At 27.3% G+C, this 24413-nt stretch overlaps 2 protein-coding genes across 4 annotated transcripts in view; one reads left to right on the top strand and one right to left on the bottom strand.

Annotated features, from left to right (window-relative positions):
• LOC112693857 overlaps positions 1-16725 on the top strand; it is a 61309-nt gene extending 44584 nt beyond the window's left edge. The window contains exons 25-34 of one of the 3 annotated variants that reach the window (XM_025569103.1): positions 151-186; positions 1451-1465; positions 2439-2480; positions 11960-11974; positions 12232-12270; positions 14686-14718; positions 14803-14829; positions 15001-15033; positions 15516-15527; positions 16633-16724. In XM_025569103.1, the coding sequence (XP_025424888.1) occupies positions 151-186; positions 1451-1465; positions 2439-2480; positions 11960-11974; positions 12232-12270; positions 14686-14718; positions 14803-14829; positions 15001-15033; positions 15516-15527; positions 16633-16679 (299 nt within the window). In that variant the 3' untranslated portion in view covers positions 16680-16724. Of the gene's footprint in view, positions 1-150; positions 187-1450; positions 1466-2438; positions 2481-11959; positions 11975-12231; positions 12271-14685; positions 14719-14802; positions 14830-15000; positions 15034-15515; positions 15528-16632 lie in introns of all 3 variants that reach the window. The other 2 variants (XM_025569104.1, XM_025569105.1) reach the window with 2 other exon arrangements.
• A 1069-nt stretch (positions 16726-17794) lies between these two features.
• LOC112693821 (acetyl-coenzyme A transporter 1-like) lies at positions 17795-23512 on the bottom strand. Its single transcript, XM_025569060.1, has 9 exons — positions 23214-23512; positions 22982-23108; positions 22422-22581; positions 22147-22301; positions 20424-20614; positions 19727-19911; positions 19422-19548; positions 19024-19212; positions 17795-18217 (listed from the first exon to the last, which is right to left on the bottom strand). Exons 1-9 carry the CDS (start codon positions 23412-23414, stop codon positions 18002-18004), a joined length of 1551 nt encoding a protein of 516 aa, XP_025424845.1. The 5' UTR covers positions 23415-23512; the 3' UTR covers positions 17795-18001.
• Positions 23513-24413: the final 901 nt, after the last annotated feature.

The following is a 24413-nucleotide window of genomic DNA, read 5'->3' as shown; positions in this document are numbered from 1 at the left end:
TTTTTTTTAATGGCTTAATATAGACCATTCAGATCATTATTTCAAATAATTAATAATCACAATAAATGCTATAATATCTAATATATTTAGTTTGTAATACATAAAATATACAAATATTTTAATTGTAAAAACATTTTATTAAATACATAGGTTCATTAAAAAGGTCCAACTCTCTTCCAAAAGAAAGTAAGTATAACATATAATAGATAATTCTTACATGATAAATATTTTTGATATTATGAGAATACAACTGTTTTTAATACTATCGTTAAAACGATCGTCTTTTAAAACGATAAATATTAAAAAAAAAAAACTTCAATTACTCAAAAAATCAGCAGTTGCAAAAAATCTAATTTCAGTTCTCTACGTGCCATAATTGAAGGAATTAAAAAACGATTCTGTAAGGTTAACTAACGCAATTGGTAGGAGCATAAGCGTGCGTACGGTGTATCCAGGTTGGGCACTTGACTACTCTACGAACCTTGCCTCCTTCATCAAAATATTCAATATAATCACAATAATAAATTAAATGTTCAAGCACTTTGAAAGGTCCGTAAACGGTAAATACATGTAGAAGAATATTGGAAAAATATAATAATTAAGTTACATGAGTTACCATAAACAAATTTGTTATTGTTGGGCCCCACTACTCTTGCAACAGTATGATTCCGAATGCATTTACACGACTGGTGTCTTGGCAGCACTACTATGTTGTTATTGTTGTGTCCGTCACATATACCAATGGATTACACTCTGTGCACACACACATATATGTGCTTGCATGTACCGTCGCCATTACGCAACACATTTTCAATTTCGCATCCTTTTTAGCACGGTCCGTTTTTTGTCGTTTACAATCTGCGCGTTGCCGGTCATTTTGTACGCTCGCGTGTGGTCCTAATCGCGGCTACGTTTTTACACGCGCTCCTTGCCGCAGCTTGATTCGTTTTCAACAAAGAAAATAGCGTTCAACAGCGCATTAAAATAGATCCTAGTGTATGACTAGATACTAGATACCCTGCCAGTCATGTCTGCGCACGCTTATGGGCATAGACGGTTTGACATTTTTCAGTTGGTGGCTTAACCATAGTTAATACCACGCACCCATCTACCTAAAAATCATATTAGGTACAACAATTCATCTAATTTCTATTAAATTACCAATTTTATATTACCTACCGCTGCCAGTTGCCAAGACCCATCCCAAACTTTTTGGTAGTTCAAAATTCATGATTAAGCCGCCTCCGCTTATGAGTAGGAGTAATTGAATATAACATTAAATGTCACTATTGATATAGACCTCTACTCTGTGCATAACGAATGTACTACTCCGTAAACAACTAATTATAATTCAAAATCCTATATTATGAGAAACGTAAATTAAAGCTTATAAAGAAAAATTAAAAAATATAAGTAAATTACTAATTTCAATGTTATAATGTTAAACCAGAAAAACCCATCTCAAGTAAGTTAAATCTAAATTAGTACTAAAAGTGTCTCTTATAAAAACGGATCTCTTGTAATGTGTTGATAAAGGTATTTCTATTTGTTTTAACTTCAATCAGTGGCGTCATTTGGGAGGGCCAAACTAATGAAAAATGCCCCACTTTAAGAAATTTTAAAAAGTCAGCAATTCTTTGTCTGATTTGATCAAATGCTAAAATCGGTAAAAAGTAAATTTTTATTTACTATTTTGTACTCAGAAATCAGATAATATTCTTTTTTAAATACACGTTCACGGTTTATAAAAATTTGGGAAACACTGGCTCCTTCTCGGTTTATAACAGTCGTTATTATAAAAAACCGTTAAAATCGTTCCTATTCACCCCAACTACGGAAAATTATATTTGAGATACAATTTTATGTTTTTATAAATAAGTTCTGTAAAGTATTAAATATACAAATAATAAAATTATAAGTATTTATTTAATTAGATATTTATTATTATTCCATTAAACCAATTGATAAGTAACTTATAACCTATACTATAGGCCCTAAAGGATAAGTAAATTAATTAATGTTTTACAATCTTTAATGTTATTATCGAATTGGATAAATTGAAACGTTTCATGTTCTTTATTTATCATCATTACATAATTATTCATTACTAATCCTTACATGTTTTGTTCCGAAAAAATATTTTATTGATAGTCTATCGTCTATAAATATTAAATATTTAAATATATAGGTAACCATAATTTTTTAAATATTATGAAGTCGGCAAATTTAATCGGTTGCCCCACCCTTTCAAAAGTTGAAATGACGCCCCTGACTTCAATGATATTTATAACTCATAAACTTTTTTCTCTCAATCTTTCAAATAAATAAACATATTAAAATAATTAACAAGTGCAATAAATGCTATAATGTCTAACACATTTAGTTTGAAATACATGAAGTAGTATACATTTTTTAATTTTAAAAACATTTTTCCAAAGACTCACCGGAGTTAAGAAGAAATGTCTATGTTCCAGGAGAAGGTAAGTTTAATATATAATAGATCATTTTTACATATTAAATATTTTTGGTTACATGTGAACACAATTTTTTTTAATACTATCGTTAGAAATTGATCAAAACAATGAATCCGAAAATTCAACTCTTATTCGCTAAATTCAATTTTCGCTAACTTAAATATCTCTAAAAATGACTGTTAAAACTCATATAGTCTATGATAGGGCGTAATTTTATCATTTTCTCCGGGCGTAAAAATTCCTTGTTCCATCTCTGCGTATCCCCCCCCCCTTGGTCCTCTTGTACATAAGCCTACATTATTGTAAATTTGTTATTTCGTGTGCATCAAATATTTTAGTACAGTCCACTAAATTATTGACGACAAAAATTTCTCTTTTTAATTGATCCATCATTCTCTGCTAACACACGATAACTATAACTCGTCAACTAAGATCAAAGTATCTTTGTCTGCATTGGACTTATTGTGTTCGAGAGCCTATAATACCCATCTTATTATTATACATATGTATTATGCATATGGAAATGTCCATATGTTGATAAGTTAAAATTTCCAGTAAATGGATTTCCCTTTTTTTGAACTTTCAGCTATTATGATTATTTTGCATATTACATTTTTAAGGAGAAAATCCGATAATGATAATTATAGCCTCTATCCTAAATTTTTTAATTTTATTCATATTTTTTTAAATCCCGGGGGTGGAAGTAAACCTCTTTGCACCCATCTCGTGGCACCCTGGGTTATATAATAGATCAGTTTCTAAATAAAAGATAGCTAATTTAAACCTATTATTTATTAAGAACGCTAAAGCATTAGTTATGAAATACTACTGAGACATACTAAAAAAATTAATTGTAGTAGAAATAATATTGACTAAAAGGAGGTTCCTTGGAATAAATTAATTTGCTTTAAAAATGGAAGGTTAAATAAATCTGCCATAAATTACGAATGTGTTTTTCAAAGAATACGGAAATATCATATGCGTTTCTCTTATTTTGTGCAGTTGTCCCAACAAAGATTAAATTGGATGCATATTTAATCTCGATATCAAAAAGTTGTCCAGTTTGTTTCTTACTATCAAAAAGCGATTATAATTTAGAAAATTAATAAGAAAATACAATAGAAGTAAAATAAAAATTAAATATATTACGGTTCTACAGTAATTCATTTTCATTCGTATATTCATTTTATCTTTTTAAATTCATTTTTCATCCGATCTAGGACAAACGGACGAAGCCATTTGAATGTGGAGACAAATGGACGTAAAAAAAATATATATATATATATAAATCAGTAAATAAAATAAATAAGTTATTTAGACTAAATATAATGTGTAAATTTTAATGTCAAAAATATTCATTCAAAAAAACTTCACTATCGCGATTTGAATTAATTAATGAAATCTTACATGTACACTTGAATGCAATTTGTACACGACTAACACGGTTATAGATGTGTATTGTCGTGTCTCGTGTATCACCGTGTTTCGATAAAGTGTGATAATTATTACAAGTTATAAAGGCTGCTTACGAACTGAGTCCCAGTATAACCTTTTATGACGAATTGAGTCCCGGGTTGTTTTAGGGTATAAACCAATTGAGTCCAGTGAAATTATAGGTATAATACTAATTGAGTCCATGTTTTAATACTAACTGAGTCCCGTAAAATTAAAAAAAAAAACATTTTCCTTCCCATTTTTACAGACTTAGGACTGTCTGTAACAAAAAATTATACAGGTATGGTTAAAAATGTTTTTTTTTTTTAATATTTTATAATATAAATATATAATAATGTAGGGGTATAATATAATATGAATAATTTGTGTATAATTAAATAAATGAAGATAATGATAAAATAACATTTTTATATTGGTAAGAATTTATGGGATAAGCACTGTATATATTCAAATCTACTTATTGTGTTCGATTGAAACAGCTGCATTTGATGGCTGATTTCTTTTTCTTTTTCTTTTATACAATTTCTTGAATTAATTATATGAACACTTCTAATTTTTATATACGTTTCGCATTGTATATTCAACAAAATGTTTATAAATTGGTAAATGTTGGGATGGGCTGAATAAAACATTGCATTCATTTTCGAATGAAATGATTCACAACTATTGGTGGTCCTCGCCAATGAATAAGTAAATGAGGCCCACATTTCTGGAGGATAATTTGAGCTTTCAGATATGTAATTTTCTAATATATAGTCAGTAAAACGTTCCACTCGATAGTCTTGAGGTAAAATAGAAATTAAGTCATCGGTGAAGCAATCATTGACATCTGGCGGGTTTAAAAACGAAAGCCCAAAAAATGTTTTTAAATATTTACCAATTTCAGAGTTTTTATTTTTATATTCATTGACCAGACCCAATGATTGGATTTGTCTAAACCATGCTTGTCCCAAATGGAATCGACAACCCCTAAGTCGTGTTGATGGCCAAACTTTATTTACGGCAACATGAATTGCCATTTCAAAATCAGCAAACACAGTTTTAGGATCAAAACATAAATTAAGTTTTTGACATTCTGAAATTATTAATTGAAAAGAAGCCTCATACGTGGTTGAAGCTTTGTCCAAAAGTAAACAAAATACCAAAGGTATGTAGTTATTATTTTTCATTCCGTGGATAGTAAACAGTTGAGTAAACTGTATTGGGCAGCTTTTAAAAGTCCCGTCAATATATATTGTATCACACATAATTAAAAATTTTAAATTGATGGCACATGAAAATATTATTATATTTTTAGTTTCGTCATTAATCAATATAAATGATTCGTCTTTATTTGTTTTCGGATTAAAATCAATAAGAGCTGCATGCAATTCTGTTAAGGTTTTTGGTAATTTAGGCATTATCGATGTTCTAGCATGATGTATATTTTTCCGAATTAATTGTAAGTCATAGGTATTTAATGTATCTGTGTCATTCTCTCTGAGATCTCTATGAATAATTTTTGAAGGTTTCTCAACGGGATCATCTAATGCTTTGCGTTTTAGTCTATTGCTAATTTTCTGTCTATTTATCAAAGATTCACTCTGTTTTTCATGGTTATGACATATAGATTTCTCAACTAAAGTATTAAATTCATTTAATTTAAAAAATGACTTACAGTTATTTTTGCAACAAGTCCAGCGTTGGTAGTTTTTCGATAAATGCTTATGAAAACGAAATTTGTATCCGTCAATTAAAAATATAGTTTTATTTCTCTCACTTAATAAACTTCATCCATGATTCTTGGCGTACCTCGTAGAGTGTTTAATATAATGAAAAAAAATGTCCGGCCTAAATAATATGTATTATATTATGTTATCTGACGAATGTGATGATAAAAATGATATCGGTAGACGGTGATTATTATACAAGCGATGATAGAAATAAAATCTAAAATTCCCGACCCATAGTATGATATGTTACTATATTATCTGACGAAAGTCATAAAAATGATATGAATGATATGTATATATAGGTATATCCGTATGGAGCGGCTATGCAGCATAATTTTAATTATTATTATTATTCATAATTTTCGCTGTGCCTGGACTCTGGATGGTTATTTCATATTTTACTCAAAATAATCCTCGGACTCAATTCGTATACAATTAGTTTCCTAACCACGGACTCAATTAGTATATGTCTCGTTTGTACCCGGGACTCAATTAGTATATTATTTTTTCCCCGTTCAGGTATAGGGACTCAATTAGTATACAGTGGTTATAAAAACCAACAAGTTATACATATATATTGATATAAAAGGTACCTACTGCCAAAACGATAAAATTCGATAAGGTTTGATATTGATACAATACCATTAGTTATATTATGAACATAAAATATCAATGGTTTTATAACTTAAGTGGGCCTCACACGATCAGTAATACTGACAGTAGAAATATTGACAGTATTTACATTACTGACAGTGTACTCCTTAAACGGTCAATACAAATAATAGTCAATACTCAGTATTTTTTACTTTCACAGTAGTTCAGATCAATTGTTGATACTGTAAATGAATTCTTTTAGAGTCATTAATTTTTTTAAGCTCTTATTTAAAGTTGCTTCTTAATGTATTTTCAATTGTAGAGTCGTTTTTCAAAAGTTTATAATAAACTAAAAGTTTTTTATAGGCAGAATTTTTTTTTATCTCTATTGGAGTACTCTTTACAACGAACATCCCACAATTCGGATAATTATTTGTACTCCGAAATAAAATCACGCAAAATGGCCCGATCGCGGAATTCGCGACTTGTGGTTTCACTTCCGTCATCCCTCGCTGGGATGCCAATACTGATGAAGTGTCAATATCGACCTCACACTATCAATATAATCATCAGTAAATAAATACTGACGACTCGATATCCGATTTTTCCATCAGTCATCAGTATGGTTTTTTCATACTGACAGTACATCAGTACTCACATTAGCTAACTAAATAGCCCCTAACTAAATAAAATTTGTAAATTTCTTATGTTCAGCAAAACGCAGAAACTCATAATTAACTTAAAAATTCATAGTGTGATATTAGTTAATTAACTAATACAGTCGAGCATAAATTAGTATATTAAGCTTTACAATAATAATTAGTATAATATTTACTTTCAATGATATGTGATGTTGTAGTAAGATATAATCCTGAGTGAGTAAATGAAAGTAAATGTTTAACTGTAAACATTGTAGCTGTTACAAAAATGCATTAGTGCAACTAAAATACTAATACAAAATTATAATGATTTAAAACTAAATCATATGATAATAAAAAATAATATTACGATTGTAATTTTTTTTTTCTGCTTATTTATATTTTAGCCAAATTTAAGATTTTATCTTCATCTTGACTATCCATAAAAAAGGCATATTTCTTAATCTACGAGTATAGATCTGTGTAATGTAATGTTATAATCACGATAATGCATTTTACTTTTTCCCTTAAATTACACAGTTCAATCATTAACTAATTATAGATATACTTGTTATTACAAACCAATCTGTGTTATGAAAATAAGAGATATATGATATTTTTGTTTGAAAAAATTCAATCAAATTCAGTGATTTGTTTGAAATTTACATTAGATGCATTGGCACATTTGCCTAGCAATAAAAACGATGTATTTAAGAAATTAATATTTTGTAAACTACTTATTTACAATTGCATGATAATACAACAATACGTGTACTTACCTTATTTGTACGTATGCATTGCATAATAATATCACCAAAAACAATTGTTAAATAATGAAAAAATAATGCTATAGTATTATTATTATGCATTTTAATATATCATTATATAAATAATATTTAAATAATATTACTGGTATATTCAACGTGATATGGTCGTTGGCATTATATGTGTATTTTTTAGATTAATCTAAAGCTAAATTTACACGAAAACGAAAGTAAGTTAAATTTTTAAACTTATTTTCTACTAAATTACACGACTAAATGATTCGATTCGATTAAAACCAAAAAGCGGTTTACTTGATTTTAACATATGCGAAAAGCACTGCCATCAAGATTGAAAGTAGAAATACCATTTAGTACAATATGATGGCCTAGTTGTTTAAATGGTCGAATTTAGCCATAGGGCAATGACCGAATTGTTAAAAATGACCAAAAGTAGACGGATTTTCAACTTTAACTGAATTAAATCATTGATCATGCGATTAAGTCGAAAATTGGTTTACAAATTAAATTTTCTTTCAATTTTGTCACACGGCAACAGTCATTTGACCGCGGTCGACCTGTTTAGACGCAGCTTTAGGTTAAATCAAAATGTGTGCATCTTGAAAAACAGTCAATATATTTTTCTTATTCACAGATACTGGCGCCTTGAAACGTACTTTGGTTCTTGGGGGGATGGTCATTTGGGAACACTACGTGCCATTGGCTTTATTTTTTTTTAAATTGTCCTTAGCGTGAAATAAGAAAAGGAGATAAGCTTATGAAACAAAGCTTATAATAGTTATTTTACCTAGTGCATTAAGAAGTCGAATGATATAAAAAAAGTACATTAGTACATCGAAATAGTATAGGTATTTTTGTGGCATAGGCAATTTCGTATTATTTGTTGAACTTATAATATAATTTTCAAGTCAATCGCGTTGTATGATAATTACATTATACGTTCAACAAATAATAACACGAGATTACCTATGCCTTCAAAATACCTAATCCTATATTATTTCGTTGTATTTATATGTTCAATTTAATTTTACATCATCCAACTTCTTAATGCTTTAGGTAAAATAACTATTGTAAGCTTTGTTTCCATAAGCTTCTTTCCTTTTCCGATATGATTACCGCTGCCATCAACACAACTTTTTGACATCTAGCTTATAATAGTCCACGTAACACTTTTCGCCGATTTTCAATTCTACTTTCATCCTGTAGACCGCCGAATTTCTAGTGTTCCGCAGCCATAGCACTTCAGTCTTTAACTCTGGACCGCGGTTTTCTGCCTTTTGTTTTTCAGTGTCTGCAGTAACACCGAGTATTTGGCGTCTATGGCCAAGAGTGGCTAGGGTACTGATGTTTTGGTCCACCACTATACCACCGGACGGTGCGTGCACTAACTGACTTTTAGCTACCTCAAAACACCTTTTGTGCATCACACGATTGCACGCTGTCAAACGGAATATTCAAGTTTTAGATAGAATACAGTACTTTTACTTAATCCCGCGAATACCCCAAAAATTGAATGAGGATTTTGATGATAGAATTGTATTTTTTAGAAACTTTTGTTTTTGTACCAAAATCTTATCTCTAGTCATATATGTCTACCTTACCGATGCATTCAACCATTTTCAAAACTCTAAAAAGACATCTTTGATCACACAGCGAACATTTCTTCTTCGTATACATCATCTTCTTAACTTTCAGGTGGCCGACCATATCACAAATAAAAATTGCTTCCGTGTTGTTCATTGTTTTTTAATTTATCTTCCACAACAAATTAAGTATAAAAATAATAAAATATACTCTTGGTATATTTGAAACGAATAAATTACAAAACAAATTCGTAATACAGAAGACAAAATTAACGAAATCGACGGAAAATGTAAGAATAATTCTACTATCGAGGTATCAACAACTGTCTCCAGTGGTAACTAAGAAAAACGTTAATTGATTTTTCGAGATTGCCTATGACAACTATTAAGTAATATTATTTTTATAAAACATCAAAATCACATGATTTGGATTCGCGCGGGATTTTAAAATACACTGTTCGTTTTATGTCGAAATAAAAAATAAATAAAAATTACTTTTTTAATTTTACATAATAATTTATATATATAATTTATTATTTATTTATTATTTATATAATAATAATATATAGTATTTTCTGATGCATTAATATATTTTTCTTTATTGCAATTCTCTCTTTGATCATTTAATAGAAGTAAAATATTTTCAAACAGTTTTGACATATATGTAAAATAAATCATAAGATGTATATGAATTCAGTAGTATAATGATTATAATAAAAAGAACATAATATTACAAAGTGTATTTTTGCTATAAGAATGATACTGTAGAATGATACATAATACTGTCAGTATCAAAAATATTGTCAGTGATATTGATCGTGTGAGGGCCGCTTTATAAATATACCTTTATATATATTTTTATTTTGACGTCCAAACGACCTCGTCCAAATGGCTATGTTCATTTGTCCCTATTCGCCAATCAAAGCAAGTTAGTGAACGAAGTATAACTTAATTCTGAAATCATAGAAATAATTGTTTTTAGAGACGTACTTTTTTTGACGTAGTCAAATTTTCGTATTCATTGTTATTATTAGTTTTGTAAAAATTTATAAGACAGTAAATTCAACATAACGAAAATTAATACAACGCAGAGGTATTGTCTTACTGTTTAAATTTCCCTGCCATTTAATTATAAATATATGTATTATACTCGTAGAATTAACAATATGATATAAATGTGATATACATACGTATACTTTATATTATTTATAGTCCGACTAAATAGGTATAACTAAATAGGTACCGACTCATATTTTATTGTACGTTTACCGAATTAAAGTAGATATGAGGTACATAATGAAGTTATATATATAGAAAAATACCTTATAACATGCATAAGATAAGGTATATGAAATTAATAGACCTTAATATCGTTGATATTTTGGAAATTCATACTATTTTAAGTAATGTCTTATAAAAAAAATCAGTTTTGCGATAAATTTGGCGATAATGATTAACGATTACAAATATGTAATCATAATTACTGATTACTTTGAGAGATGATTAAACGATTAATGATTAATGTAATTTAATAAAGTAATCGTAATCGATTACGTAATTTAATCGTGAATTAATCGATTACGCCCAACACTGACACCGGCACTATCCCGTGATCACTAACGCATCGTGAAGATCGGGTGCGTACGGTTGTTAATATTAAGTGTTAATGTGTTATGTATCAGTCTATTCTAAGGATTTTTGTCAACAGCGTAATTATTTTACAAGTCTTTATACATATTGTTGCGGTATTCAATTTAGTTTTGTATACTTGTCTGTAATAACTGCGTATTACGTATACAGTATAGCTGTCGAAGTGATTTTTATTATAATTTTTATTTATAATTGCATTTAAATGTTTTTAAATTGCATTTTAAAATGCATTTAAATTTAAAACTTGTATAATAGTTATAAATAATAAAATATATTTAGACATAACACTCTCAATTTAGGTGTTGAATAAGCATTTAGGATTTATTATTAGTTGAATAATTAAAATGAAATCAAATAAAAATAATAATTATAATATTTTAAAAATAATAATTACTTCAAATATGCCTTTAAACCATGGTAGTTTTTTTTTTTTTTAATTGCTACCTTTCACCCAACTTTCAGTTTTATTCAGCCAGAATTGTTGATTTGATGAATTTGATGATCGAATATATATAAATAATTTTTCAACAGTCCAAAAAGTAATTTTAAACGGCTCAAAATTAATTCTCAATAACGCTAACAGCGTTCAACAGCGCATTAGAATAGATCCTAATGTATGACTAGATACCCTGCCAGTGATGTCTGCGTACGCTTATGGGCATAGACGGTTTGACATTTTTCAGTTGGTGGTTCAACCATAGTTAATACCACGCACCTACCTACCTAAAAATCATATTAGATACAACCATTTACCTAATTTCTATTAAATTACCAATTTTATATTACCTACCGCTGCCAGTTGCCAAGACCCACCCCAAACTTTTTGGTAGTTCAGTGAACCACAAAATTCATGATTAAGCCGCCTCCGCTTATGAGTAGGAGTAATTGAATATAACATTAAATGTTGCTATTGATATAGACCTCTACTCTGTGCATAACGAATGTACTACTCCGTAAACAACTAATTATAATTCAAAATCCTATATTATGAGAAACGTAAATTAAAGCTTATAAAGAAAAATTAAAAAATATAAGTAAATTACTAATTTCAATGTTATAATGTTAAACCAGAAAAACCCATCTCAAGTAAGTTAAATTTAAATTAGTACTAAGAGTGTCTCTTATAAAAACGGATCTCTTGTAATGTGTTGATAAAGGTATTTCTATTTGTTTTAACTTAAATTATTTTTATAACTCATAAACTTTTTATTCTAAATCTTTCAAATAAATAAACATTATAGAATAATTAATAAGCACAATAAATGCTATAATATCTAGTACATTACAGTTTGTAATACATAAAGTAGTATACATTTTTTAATTTTAAAAACATTTTTTCAAAGGCACGGAGACAATGAGTTCTACCTATGTTTCAAAAGAAAGTAAGTATAATATATAATAAATCATTCTTACATATTAAATATTTTTGATTTCTTGAGAACAATTTTTTTTTAATACTATCATTAAAAATTTTTCAAAACAATAAATCCGAAAATTTAACTCTTAACGCTAAGTCCAATTTGCACTAAATTTAATATCTCTAAAAATTAGCGTTAATCTTATATTTTGAGAAATGTAGATTAAAGCTTATAAATAAAAATAAAAGTATTTTATTAGTTTTTGAAAATGCTGTTTTTAAAAAAATAGTAAATTTAAAAATTCACAACTATTTACTCATATTTTTTAGCCATTGAATGAAGATAAGAATGATCTTGCTTGTGAGTTGAATGTAGCAGTTCATTATATTTACATGTGCAGTGTATAAACTCTGACATATTTATCTTGATATAAACCTAAACTATCTTTACTAATATTTAAAGTTAAAAATCCTATTCCACGATAAAATAAATGCGTTGAATCAGGGCCTTTCCAAAGTCTTTTGGGGCCATGGGCTAATTCATTTGGGGGGCCCTTTGACCATAATAATAAGATATGATAAATCAAATACCAGGGCTTGAAACTGGTATCTGATGTAGTTTTTGAATACCGTTTAAAACAGTTAAAAAACGAAAAAAATCAATAACGATATTCAAAACCGAAATCAAAATCGGAAAAAATAAATACCGGTATTCGAAAACAAAAACGAAATCGGAAAAAATATATACCGTTTTCCGAAACCGAAATCGAAATTGGTAAAAATAAATACCGATATCCGAAACCGAAATTAAAACTAGAAAAAAAATTTTCGGTTTTAAGCCCTGCAAAATACTCACTAAGAATAACAAAATTCTTGCAAACGTATTTTTCCAAACCTCAACCGATCAAGCTCATTTAAATTCATGTACTGAATTACATACATACATAATAAAATTTAATATTATAAATATTATTTATAATTGAATGGCTCAATGTAATCGGACAAGTCGCTACACGTTCACACGCGCGCAACTTTAATCACCGACACGCAGCGTGTAAAATTTCTCAGTGTAATCGAAGCTTTATTATTAATTATTATGCATCAAAACTTTATGCCCCCCGCTTAAAAAATATTCCAACAATGGGTCCAGGGGAAAAATAGTCCCGTTGTCCCTCCCCCCCTTTGAATGGCCCTGCATTGAATATAAAAAATAAAAATTATTACAATAAATTTATAATATAATATGCTTAAAAAAAAAACGTTTTAAAGGTATAAAACATTATATGTTTTTAAATGTTGTACTGATACTATTATATTTTAATTTTATTATTTGTTATATTAAAAAAGATAGTTCAGATTTATATCAAGATTATATATATTATATATTATTATATTATATATTAGATCTATTGCCAGTGATATTTTTATGTCATATAAAAATGCACGCATATGTAAATATAAGCTGCTACAACCTACTAGTAGGTTCATTCTCGTCTTCATTCAGTGGCTAAAAAATATCAGGAAATAATTGCAAATTTTTAAATTTTCCATTTTTTTAAAAAAAATATTTTAAACTGCATGTACAAGTTATTATAAAATACAATTTTTTTTCCTTTATGAGCTTTAATAAACATTAGGGAAGGGGCTATAACCTCCTAGCCACCCCTTGGCTACAACACTACTAACTAATAATTACACCCGAAATGTATTGAACAACATTTTTTCTTTGGTTATACGTCCATGAAAATTAAAATTATAAATTATTGAAAATTATTAAATATTATTTGTATATCAAAGAACAAACTAAAAATTTAAAATTAAATTTAGGGACCAGATTCTAATGCAAATTAATTACTTTGATCATTTTTTATGGGTACCCTTTCAAATAAATGTGGTTTAATCATTTATAGCTATTAAACAATGTAATTTCGTGGATACAGATTTCGCCGAACGTTATGACAGATTATTCTAAATCAAAGTTATTAAATAAATATACATATATACTCATTGAATATTTTTAATGTAAATAAGGAATGTATAATTAACTGGCTGACTGCAAAGCAATCACAATAAAATCAAAGATTTATTTAATAAATAAATTATTAACGCATACAAAATATCATATATATTTTTTGTAGATAATTACTTCCTCTATAATTTTTGTTTGAAACTTTTTATCGTACAACCAACAATAAGCAAGATATAAAAAAAGGCTATTTTCGTGATCTTTGACTTCGAATAACCTTAGATGCGCACTTTGAGGTCGACTTTTTACACTTTATGACGATGTTATTTATAACATGTACACCAAAATTCAGCTTGGTGAGATTTTTTCCGTACAGAATCCTAATTTTCGTCTTATTTGTCTTGGCTACAAAGAAACAACTACTAAAATAAAATCATAATATTTATTAATCTAACAATTTCTTGTCGTTATCAGGAGAGTCAACTAACACGATCAATTTACCGGCCCGTGAGCATCTATAATATTTACATTTATAAAATAATGATGTTTCATACTAATTGATATATATTTTCATTTTATTTAACATTTTAGGTTCAAATATGGATAAAGGATTTCTTAGTAAGTTCATTCAATTTACTAAATGTAAAATCATTAAATGTGAACTATTAAATAGTTTAATCGTCAATTTTAACTTCACAATATGTTGTCTATCAACTAATAATTATATACTATTAAAAAATTTTAAAAACTTTATGACTCTACATACAAATAGACTGTTCATATTTTCAGGTTGCTTCCATTCATTACAAGAAATTATTGGATGTAAGTATTTTATACAAAAACTTATTCAGGGATATTTATTTTTCATTAATACATTTTTATCATAAATTATACCACATTCAAATATTGAGAGTGTTTCATAAATTATCTGGTAGTTACAAGTAAACAATTGTTATTTTGTTGTTAACTTAAAATACAATAGTTTTTATAAAAAAATAAATAAACGTCTTGCTTTATTCAGTTCAAACTGGGCGTGAGCGTTTGAATACGAATATTCTAATTCACTGTACATTTTATTTTTTAATAAAAAAAAAGACCCTCAATTAGTATGAATATAAAAATTATAATTTTCAATGGTTAATATTCCATAGATAATGAATAAAAATTATATGATCCATATTCTATTTCTAATCGATAAACAGTGTTTATTCTCAAATTAAATATAAAACCTTTAGGCTTTTGGTAAAAAATACTTATTACTAATTATAAACTTTTTAAATTTTAAATTATGTGCATCAATATAGCGTTTTTAATACGTAAGTATAATTTTAAATATTAAATAAACAAACTTAATGAATTTATTGAAAGTAATTATATAAAATCAAAAAGATTTAAAAACATTTTTGAATTATTTAGTCGTTCTTACGAATTTTTAATATTTTTAATATTTGTATGTTAGCATAACTTTTGTAACACTATTGTCATTATCATATGATATAAAAAATAATTTTTCAACATTGTTTTAAGTTATTTATAATACAGGATATAACAACATAATATTACTCAATTTTATATCATTGAAGTCTCATGTGTCCAAATCCTAATATAATTTGTCATTTTCGATCGAAAACGTTTATTTCATATAATTAGCAATAATTGTCTATTATAAAACCATTTGAAATTTTTTAATACTTTTTTTTTATTTTTTATTTTTGTTTTATGACAATATGTAATGTGTTATGTGTAGGGTTCGGATTTTAAAGTATAATAAATAACAAAAAAAGTACAAAATAGTCTTAAAAAAACAAAAATGAAGCATATTTATTTTTAAAAAAAAAAACAAAAAAAAAAAAGCATGACCAAAAATTAAAATGAATTATATAACTAAATAAAAAGTAATAATTAACTGCTATGTATTTTGTAAGATTTGCAGTAGTGAAACTGTCTCTGTTATCTTTTCTGCATCTAAGACAATATTTATATATTTTGTCATTGATCTGTCTGCAGATCGATAATCTATACGTTAAATAAATGTAATAATCAAGCCGAAAACAATAAAATCCAATACAACTATTTAGTCCATATTTCGGGTTTTCAAATTACTTAATAATTAAAAACAATTTTTTTTTATTGCTTTTAGTATAATAAACATATAATAATTTAACAGCTGAAATAACTGAAAAAGCAATAAAAAAGCAAAAAAAAAGCATTTTCAAAAAAAAAAACTCCAAAAAAAAGCAAAAATTAATTGGTTTATTGGAAAACCGAAAAACATGTAACGAATTTATATTTAAAAATTAAAGTTCTATCTCATATATAAAAAACGAAGCATTTGCTTTAAAATCCGAAACCTAGCTATGTGTAATAGTTTTCAATTTTTGATTATTGAAATATATTAAAAGTAATGAATATCATTTTTAGAGAAATACAGTAAAGTGGAAGAATACTGTTTGAAAGAATGTATGTAAATGTAAGAATTGAATTTATTGATTCCAAGTTATGTTTATTATGTTATTATTATTATTATTATTATTTTATTTTATTATGTTTAATAAAATATAATTCAAATAATTTTATTAATTTTTTCTTAAAAACAATAACTCACAATAACTATGATAAAAGCAAACGGAATAAAATTATATTCAAATGTTTCATATTATTATCAAATTTGATGAAATTATAATTAATTAATTATTATTATTAACTTTTTCTTTAATTATTACTATCCATTGTTAATTAATTTCTTCAAAATATCAAATGCATTATATTGTATTGTATAAATAAAACTGTTTAATTCCATTTGAATATTTTACTGCCAATCTTTCCCTCTCTCATATAATGTTTTAATTAAATGAAACATTCAATACTTATAAAAAAACACCAACTGAATGACTCGTCGTTGCCGGGTTTAAGTTTAAGTATATATTTATTGTTGTTATTCGGCAAAATAAAATATCATATAAACTATATAAATAAAATTTAATTAAGATTATTGAAATAATATTTTATATAAATATATATTAATTAGTTAGTAAGTTAATAATTATCATTACCTATTCTATTAATTATAGATTTTGGCCGCGGCTTCGTTTGCGATACATTTTAGCAGTGAAGGTTTAAAATATAAATCTTACTTATACAAATATGATTTACAAAACTTCTTTGTAGACAATATTCTTCATTAATATTAATAGTGGCCAAAATCACCAAGCTGCTGAGCAAGCTTAAGCGTGAGTAAGCTACTTAGGATTGCCCATATGAAAAACGTTTTCTCTCAAGTCTATTACTCACTAATTGTAGAGTTTGGCCTTAACCTAGCCCTAGTTTAACCATTGATGGACTGACACAATTAAAAAAAATATATATATAATAGTGAAACAAAGCATTACTCTCTTCATTTAATCAGATCTTAGAAGTTCAATCTTAAATTTATGTATTAGGATATACAATTATCCTATAATTTCATTCGTGTGCAAGATAAATAATTTATTTTAGAAAAATGCAAAATTAAAAATAGAACAAAATATATAAATAGAATAAATGTTACAATAATAGGTTAACTATAAATTCTATATTACACTTATTTATGTTTGACTTTATTTAATTAATGTTTATTTATGTTCAATGTTTGACATGAATGAGTCACGAGTAATTATATTACAGTCCGATAATAAATAATATATTACAATAGTACACGATAATCACATCATAAATATACGCCCACGTGTGTAGTTAGTATGATATAAATAAATTACATTTGATATCGTAACAATAATCTTTCGAATAAAAATCATGGTGTTACGGTCATAACACATGCATTTTTATCAATTGCCGCATTTGGGATATTTCCATGAACCAACCAATGGGAAGGACTCAAAGTTTGAAAGCGTTTAAGTTTTTTTCTAAAAATGGAAATCCATATAATTCCAATGACAGAACACAGAATCGTCTCTATGTAATAGCCGTCTATTGTTACGTCGCAATCATCTTCATTCGCTGCGTTTATCTAAGTAAATTTAATAAGCATAAATATTATCTTCCAATGTATATGTTGAAAAAGAATGATTAAAAAATATAATTAAAAATAAATCACTATTAATAAAAATACATCGTAATCAGTTGAAAAATAAATCCTTCACACACCAATATGCTAAACTTGATCCTGATACAGTACACCAAATTGCAATAAGTATAATTTATTTCGATATATTAATTTGAAATAATTGAACCATCATGACAGTATGTAATAGTAACATTTATGTCTCCTCGTTAATAAATTATGAATACTATATATTTATTTCAACAAGCGATAATATTTATAACATACATTTTATGTGTAACTAGTGAATTTATGATCAAGTTGGGTCATTAAAAAAAAATATGCAATAAGTATTGTATATCACATCAACCAAGAAATCTAAATCGACAAGCCGTTTGATGGAATCAAATCCATCATACGTTTCCATTAACTATAAATCATATTTGATGATTTTATTTCAAAATTTCGTGAAACATTTTTTTCTCTTACTTCATTCTGTCTTCAGTACATTTTATTAATTGTTACGAGTAGTAGCAAAACCCATAACACTCTTTGCTCTGGTTTTCTCACTTTTTCAGCTCTACGGTATCACCACATGGATACAGTGTTTCTTTAAAGTTATTTCACATACTGACGGAAACGTTTTACATAGTTCAATTCACTGATTTATTTCGTAACGTTATAAAAACTAATAAAATGGCAGTCTCGCTTGTATTCTCTCAACCATACAATTATTCGCATTTTATTCATATCAATTGTTATACAATTCTTACGTTCCGGTGTTCTGGTGGACATTTTTTGATCGTTAGAAAATTAATCAATCCAAATGCTGCTGTGGCTGTCCATTTGATTCCAAAATTTGAAAGTGTATTCAACAGCGTCATGTAAGTTCCGCCAAACCGAGGGTCGCTTATCCGATTGAAAAACGATAACATAGCTACAAACATGATGTACATAAAGATCTAAAAACATATATATACACGATTCGTTAAATTTTTATAATCATTCCTATAATTGATTTGATTGTATATTAATTTTTAAATATTATTTACAATTATATAGTACAATTACATTTTATGGCTCTACATTTTTTTTAAATTATGGAAAATCAATTTTTTTACTGCAAAAAATTAAAAATAATAATATTACAATTTAAATATAAATAACATACTTGATGTAAAAATGTTAGTATGACAAAAATCACGTAGTAATAAATCGGAATATTTATAACTCCGTCTTTATAAATCATTGCTGGAGTAAAATAAACAAATACAGGAAATGCCAAATTCAATAACAATCTAAAATTGCGTAAAATCAAAAATATTTTATTTATATTAAGATCGTTTGTAAATATATATATTTTTTTTATAATAAAAATATATGTTTAAATGATATTGTCTATTCAATTTCAATGTATTAACATATGTGTTGACAATTTAACCAATTAATATCATATAAATTATTTGATTTATTTACCTGTATGGTATTAATTTTATATATACACTTATCGGTTTTGGACCTGATGTGTATTTTGCCACAATTAATGGAACAAACAAATTTATTCCAGGAACCACTGACTGTATAACTGTAATATCATCTTTAGATAAACCTGCATCCATAAGTTTGAAATTCGCTACAGAATCTGTTGCAGCAAATCCGATCTTTTGTGCACAACAAAAAAAAAAAAAAAAGGTTATATTATAATAAAAAATACAAAATTAGTACAAAAATAGTTTCCATTCTGGAATTCTCGATAAATCTAGGTTTTAAATATTATTGAGCAATGGGTCCAGATTGACAAAACTCAGAGCAGATTTCATTTTTGGAACGAATATGCTCTCAGTGTCTCAAATATTTCCTATTTACGATTCCTTCCATACTTTTTAGTCAGATGCGTACATTAGTTTTCCAACTATTTTTATGTATTTTTTGGCATATTTTAATTTCTAATTATTTTTTTATGATATATTTTTTGTAATACGTTTTAAAACTGGTTGCGAATCGTCAGCACAATACTAAAGACATGGAGATATCCGATAGAAATTGTAAAAAATATAATTTATTTATATAAATAAAATTTTATAAACCATGAAATTTATCAAAATAAATTTATAAAAAGTATAAAGTATGAATCTCAAAAAAACAATTTTATTTCATTTTACTTGTATTTTACCTTTACAGTTAATAATGCTGCCGCCAATATTTGAACATTGCGTAGTTTGAAAATATTCCACAATAGTAAATAGTTTTGAACAATATTAACTTCTAAATAATCATCGTCTAAGGTGCTATCTTTTTCTTTTTTGAATATGGCAATCGACATAGTTAACAAAATAAATGTAATGCCCCAACCAAATAGCAAGTCTGTGTACATAAAAGAAGGACATTGAAATCTAAAATATGTTTTTGAAATTTTTTTCCAAGGAAATTCAAATACATTATTTATATAAAGTGAAAATACTAATCTAAACCTAAACGATTTTATAATTTTATCAGAATGTTTAATATTTGATTAAATATATATATTTTATTTAAATGATCATTGAGCCTACATTTAAATACAACCATTTGGAAATTAAGTACAGTCAGTGAAAGAAAATTACAGTATTATGTACATCAAAAATTTATTTGTAAAAATTTATTAAACATGAGACCCGGGGTGGATTGGCCTATCGGGAAATCGGGAATCTTCCTGATGGGCCGGTTCTTATTTGGGTTGCTCTATATTATTATATAATAACCAAAAACAAAGTTTTATTTTTTAAAATAAATAAAAATCATTAAAAAAATAAATATATATTTAAAGATAAATTAAGATCAAACTTCAAGTTCAAGTTGGAACTGATTAATCATGTGACTTACCCAAAACTGTTATAGCTATAATTATAGTAAAGTTATTGTTGATTTTACTAATTTAGGGGTGAAACTAAACAAATTTTGAAATTAATGCAAAATATGGCATTTTTTTGGGAGGGAAGGGGTAAAATAGTTTAATTTGTGGTCCATGGGCCGGTTTGTTTCATATTTCCTGAGCCGGAAATAATTGCCCATCCACCCCTGCATGAGACATATAAAAAGTGCATAGTATTCATTCTCAGAAGAAAACAATGAAAATTAATAATGTGTAATCTTACTTTTATGACAATATGAAATGTGGAATACTTTTTTTTAAAAAAAAAAAAAAGTAATACGTGTTATTCACTAGTAATGTTTTAAAATTGATAGGTTTAACTTATTCTTCTTGCGTTAGTAATGAAATGTAGGTACTGTATCAAGCTATTCTAAATAATGAATAATAAATGAAAATATTTTATTCTAATACAAATATCAAATTTTTATTACATTATTTTTAATTTATGACACTATTATTGGCCGTAAAAGGATTTCAAATGACAGAAATCTACAAAAAATAAATAGAACAGGATCATAGTTTAGTGAACTGTAGTTAAAAGCAATTTGCTTATAATGCATATTTTTGCATCACAGCTTAATGTGAATAACAAAATGTTGATTTTATAGAAATTTGAAACAATAAAATGGCTGTTTTGAGTGAAGCCAGAAATGATATAGATGTGTAAACCTCTACCAAAGAAGAATATTATTGAATTTGATAATCGATTGAACTAAAGTCCAACCAATGAAATTCATATTATTAATTTATGAATTTAAATTGAGAATTAAAATGCTGGGTACTTTCATAAAAATTGGAAGTTTATCGACTATTTTTATCATTATTATTATTATTTATTAAACGATTTATGTATTATATTGATGTTTCTTTTACTCGTGTGTTATATCAAGATAATTCATGTGATGGTAAAACCCACGCTGAAGAATATGAGCTAAAAAAAAAAATGTGCCTCCTAAAATCCAACTGTTTATTTGCTGTAACTTACTCTGGAATGACACTATTCCTTCCGTGGCAGGTGAAGATCGTAGAAATGTATTACAAAATTCTTTTGACGTGAACAAAACTGTTATGTAGTTACCCAATAGCATGCCTAACGCTTGTCCCGTCGAATTGCAAGTCGATGCATAGCCTACATTGTTTCTGTACGAAATCAAAGTGCGTTGTTGTAAGACATATGTTATTTCATTAAAATAGGTACATTGTATTTGCGCATAGTATGCGTACGCACACACATACACACACACAAATTACAATACCGACTTTTTCAGCATCGTCAAGGCCCAACCATCAACAGCTACGTCTTGTGTGGCGGACAGAAAGCTTAGTGCACCGAACACCACAATCAGTGCAACAATATTTGGTTTCCCAGTTTCTGGCAGAAATATGTCGATGACGGTAGCCGCGTAAAGTAAAATAATCCCTATTCAACATTAGAAACATCGAATGTTTACACATACAAGCAAATATAAAATAGATTTCCAAATGCAAGACCGAATATTCGTTCACCGTCTTATGTAACCACAATTTACACGGAGAAAATATTTTTTTTTTTTAATAGTTCATAATCACACTGTGAAATCAATAATTGGTAATAACAATTGATTTGAGAACATTTTCCCGGGTGATCTACACTAAATATACAGAAAAGTAAATTTAACTTCCGGTAGTAAAGTAAGCAGGGACGCGCGATCGATATTTACGAGTAAAGTGCACGATTGATGCTTTTGGTGTAAAAATGATTTCCCCTAGATCACTTCAAAGGAATTAATGTTCAATAAAATGGGTGCTATTTTCATCGGAGCAACGTGCTTTGTACGTACCGATTAAAATTTGAGTTGGTATAAGCCAAGACTTTCGCCTTCCAAGTTTTTGTATAAAAAATGCGTCTACCAACGGAGCCCACAACAGTTTTATGCTAAATGGATATCCTGAAAAACTGTATAGAGCCTGAAACGAAACACAAAATATGTATTGAATACAATGATAGAGCACGGCGTATTCTAAGTAGACCGTAAAATCGTCCAACATTTTAATAATGAGTTTTAGCGATACCTGTTCGTAGTACGTGCCACCGGACCTGCTTTTCAACAATATCGGTATAGCTGATATTAAGCCTAAACACAAGCCTTGCATCGCGTACATCAATATCAACAGAAAAAAGTTCGGCCAGTCACCGTCCAGATTTGTATCGGTGAGTGCCACATTCTCGGTTATGGATGTTTTCGTTTTATCCACTTGTTTCGATGATATCATGATGGATATTAAGTACGTATTCAATTCGATTGTGGTTGAATAAACAACCGCAACGCCGAAATAGCGTAATTGTACTAGTCCGATTTTTTTGAAAACGAATTAATGCGTGTGACGATTATAATTTCTTATCAAATAATTTTAACTAATTAAATCATTGTGGTACGCTTATAGTTTACTAAGCCTTCGACTACAATTAACACGACTCCCAACAATAATTAAGCAGTGATACAGTTCGGTTTGACATAAAATAACGTAAAATTAGATATTAACCGTTGATTTATCGTATATTATACTTAGTCTAATGTGGGTAACCACAAACCATACAATAAATAAATAAGTGTCTAAACTCACGTCATATTATGATAACAATTTGTCTGATTTTTAAAAATAAAAAATTAATTACTTCGGTTATTGTTATAATGTTTAACTATTTCAAATTATATGTTTATCTGAATTGTACGAGTATTTTATTTTTAAAGTTATAATATTTTATGTTTTTTTATACCAATGGAATTGGCTTTATCATTATTTCTGAATCAATAAATAAAATAATTTTTATACGTGTAAATATATCGGTTTGTATTGAAAAATAATAACTCTCGGTTTCACTGTTTCCATGAGTAGATAACCTTTCAAATAAATTTTCTGCAGACACTTGTAGTGAGTGATTTGTTATGGTCAAAGGTTTCCCAGAACATTTTAAATTAATCTAAATTGAATAAGTATAAATTGATAAATACATAACATCATACAATATAGTTAATTACTAATTTTTAATTTTTAGCTAACTTCGAACAATGTTATTGAACCTGGTTTTAAGTGAAATTGTATAACTGATAATTATACTGTAAATTATGTAACTATTACTTGAACGTATAGATACCTATAAATATATATAGTATAAATAGATACCTGATTCTATAGATAAATGTAAATTGCTCAAAATACCCTATTTATACTTGTATTCAATATGTACCTTACAATTAATCCTACAGTGCG

This window comes from Sipha flava, unplaced genomic scaffold (assembly GCF_003268045.1).
Source record: "Sipha flava isolate LNK unplaced genomic scaffold, YSA_version1 118_pilon_pilon, whole genome shotgun sequence".
NCBI classification, from domain to species: Eukaryota; Metazoa; Arthropoda; class Insecta; order Hemiptera; family Aphididae; genus Sipha; species Sipha flava.
This window is presented reverse-complemented; position numbering and strand designations above follow the sequence as displayed.